Source organism: Bufo bufo, chromosome 11 (genome assembly GCF_905171765.1).
Source record: "Bufo bufo chromosome 11, aBufBuf1.1, whole genome shotgun sequence".
Lineage (NCBI taxonomy): Eukaryota > Metazoa > Chordata > Amphibia > Anura > Bufonidae > Bufo > Bufo bufo.
Window position 1 is genome coordinate 95,009,288 of NC_053399.1, and position 2,849 is coordinate 95,012,136.

The following is a 2,849-nucleotide window of genomic DNA, read 5'->3' on the forward strand; positions in this document are numbered from 1 at the left end:
ATTGTGCTGTCTGTATAATAAGCTCAACTAAATAATAACACTGTCTCAACTCAACATCTACTCAGTTAGTAATAATTCTTCAAACTGATACATTTAGCAATTCACACATCATGGTGGTCTTCATCTTCATTCTTAACACATAAAATAAAGAATCAATCAATATTTTTTCCATCGGTCTTGGATGGCCTTTATCTCATGATAACAATGTGACGTATATCACTTCCTGTTAGTTCAGTACATCTGAATACTCAACAAATGACAATAAAGAATATACAAAAATAGTTTTATTTTCCAAGTTATTTTCAGTACAATAAATACAAACGCTCATATATATGTTACCTTACAGAAAAGTATTCTTATAGATACAGCACCCTCTAGCAGGCCATGAGATGAACTGCAAGTTAAGAGTTGTACAGCACTAGATAAGGAGGTTCCCAGTGACGGAGGTCCAGCCGGGCGCTCTGCATCTCTGTCCCTGACCTTGTGTCATGGTGGTGGCATTGCTGGAGGATCCTCCTCATCAGAATCAAACTCCACATTTTCATCTTTCACCCATTTCCCTGTGCCATCTGGAATCCACCCAGAGCTGTGGAGAGAAGGAGAGAGCAACTACCACAAGGTGCCACCACAGAGAGCCATAGTCATCACCGGTAGATAGCACCAGGCAGAGAGACGCTTACCTCCTCAGAGACAGATAGTGCTCCATTACTCGCCTTCTCTCAGGGTCGTCATTCGAAGCTTCACCTTTCTGAATCTTGTTCTTAGTTTTACTGGTTTTCTGGGATTGAGACTGTCTGCACATACCTGAGAAATGGGGAGAACTACTTCATGTACACATACATCTATACCCAGGTTATACCAGCATGTTCCATATCACTATACACAGGAGATACCCAGGTTATACCAGCATGCTCCATATTACTATATACAGGAAATACCCAGGTTATACCAGCATGGTTCATATTACTATACATGTACAAGAGGCATAGCTTATACCAGCTGTACATATATATAACTATATACAGGAGATACCCAGGTTATACCAGCATGCTCCATATCACTATATACAAGAAGCTGTATAACTTATACCAGCTGTACATATATAACTATATACAGGAGATACCCAGGTTATACCAGCATGGTCCATATCACTATATACAAGAAGCTGTATAACTTATACCAGCTGTACATATATAATTATATACAGGAGATACCCAGGTTATACCAGCTGTACATATATAATTATATACAGGAGATGCCTTGGTTATACCAGCGTGCTCCATATCACTATATACAAGAAGATGTATAACTTATACCAGCTGTACATATATAATTATATACAGGAGATACCCAGGTTATACCAGCATGGTCCATATCACTATATACAAGAAGATGTATAACTTATACCAGCTGTACATATATAATAATATACAGGAGATACCCAGGTTATACCAGCATGCTCCATATCACTATATACAAGAAGATGTATAACTTATACCCAGGTTATACCAGCATGCTCCATATCACTATATACAAGAAGATGTATAACTTATACCAGCTGTACATATATAATAATATACAGGAGATACCCAGGTTATACCAGCATGCTCCATATCACTGTATACAAGAAGATGTATAACTTATACCCAGGTTATACCAGCATGCTCCATATCACTATATACAAGAAGATGTATAACTTATACCCAGGTTATACCAGTATGCTCCATATCACTATATACAAGAAGATGTATAACTTATACCAGCTGTACATATATAATAATATACAGGAGATACCCAGGTTATACCAGCATGCTCCATATCACTATATACAAGAAGATGTATAACTTATACCCAGGTTATAGCAGCATGTTCACCTGTGGAGCTGCTCCTTGGATCAGGACTGGAGGTCTCGGCTGGGGTCTTGTGCAGGTCCGGCTGAGTATATACTGAACTGCTGCTCTGTGGAGATGGCGAGGATTGGGGCGGCTCCTCCATCTTAGAACTGATCGTCCTCCTCACATCTCCTGGCCTGGAATAAACAGGGAGATAAAAAGTGGAACTCTGCTTGATTAAGTTGAGTTGTCGTCAGTGGCGTACCGCCAATATAGGCAGACCACGCCGTTGCTATGGGGCCAGGAGCGCACGGAAGGCCCCGCCCCCTCCATTTATTTTAGCCAGGCAGTACTAGTACAAACACACACTGTGGGCGGCGCAGGCACAGCGCGGGCCCGCGGCACTTGCCTTTGATCGGCGCCCGGCACCCTCCCCCCTTGCATTAACCTGCTCATGCTGCCTCACTGCTTGAACTTGATTCTCCCGCCCGGCCAGCCTGCAGGTGTGTTCTAGTTTTCACAAACACTGGCCAATCAGCGCAAGTCAGCAGCACAAAGAGGCAGCTGCTGATTGGCCAGTGTCATTACACATTCATTCTCTGAGTCTGTCTGACCTGAGCTAAGCCACGACTCGAGTGAAGTAGGCAGCCTGCACCCTGCATCGATCCCTTCCCAGCCCCAGACTGAAGGACTGCTTGCCCGCTCCTGACCGGACACGGTTTGTGCCGGTGGTTTGTTATATTGGGAAGGGTCCCCAGGGATAGATAGATAGATAGGTTAATGCAGGCTGCAGCATTGCCGGCCCAGGCAGTAAGAGAACTCATAGGGAGGGGGGGGGGGCCCATAGAGGACAGTCTGCTTTCCTCCTACTCTGTCCTGTATGAGCCGCCCCCCTGAATCCTCTATGAGCCCCCCTAATGCCCCCATTACCCCAAAATCTCCAGGGGGGGGGAGGAGTAGGAGGAAAGCACACTGTCCTCTATGAGCCCCCCGCCCCCCTATGAGCCCCTCAACCCC

At 44.5% G+C, this 2,849-nt stretch overlaps 1 protein-coding gene across 1 annotated transcript; it reads right to left on the bottom strand.

Moving 5' to 3' along the window:
- Positions 1 to 334: 334 nt before the first annotated feature.
- LOC120981764 (sodium channel modifier 1-like) lies at positions 335 to 2,026 on the bottom strand. Its single transcript, XM_040411475.1, has 3 exons — positions 1,875 to 2,026; positions 681 to 804; positions 335 to 586 (listed from the first exon to the last, which is right to left on the bottom strand). The coding sequence occupies exons 1-3, from the start codon at positions 1,993 to 1,995 to the stop codon at positions 487 to 489; spliced, it is 345 nt and encodes a 114-aa protein (XP_040267409.1). The 5' UTR covers positions 1,996 to 2,026; the 3' UTR covers positions 335 to 486.
- Between the last annotated feature and the right edge of the window lie 823 nt (positions 2,027 to 2,849).

Bases quoted from the DNA above. Each gene is read 5' to 3' on its own strand.
- LOC120981764 (XM_040411475.1), bottom strand. From the start codon at position 1,995: ATGGAGGAGCCGCCCCAATCCTCGCCATCTCCACAGAGCAGCAGTTCA. The intron at 805-1,874 runs GTGAACATGCTG...CCCATTTCTCAG, and splicing joins TCCAAGGAGCAGCTCCACAG to GTATGTGCAGACAGTCTCAA. The intron at 587-680 runs GTAAGCGTCTCT...TTCTCTCCACAG, and splicing joins CACTATCTGTCTCTGAGGAG to CTCTGGGTGGATTCCAGATG.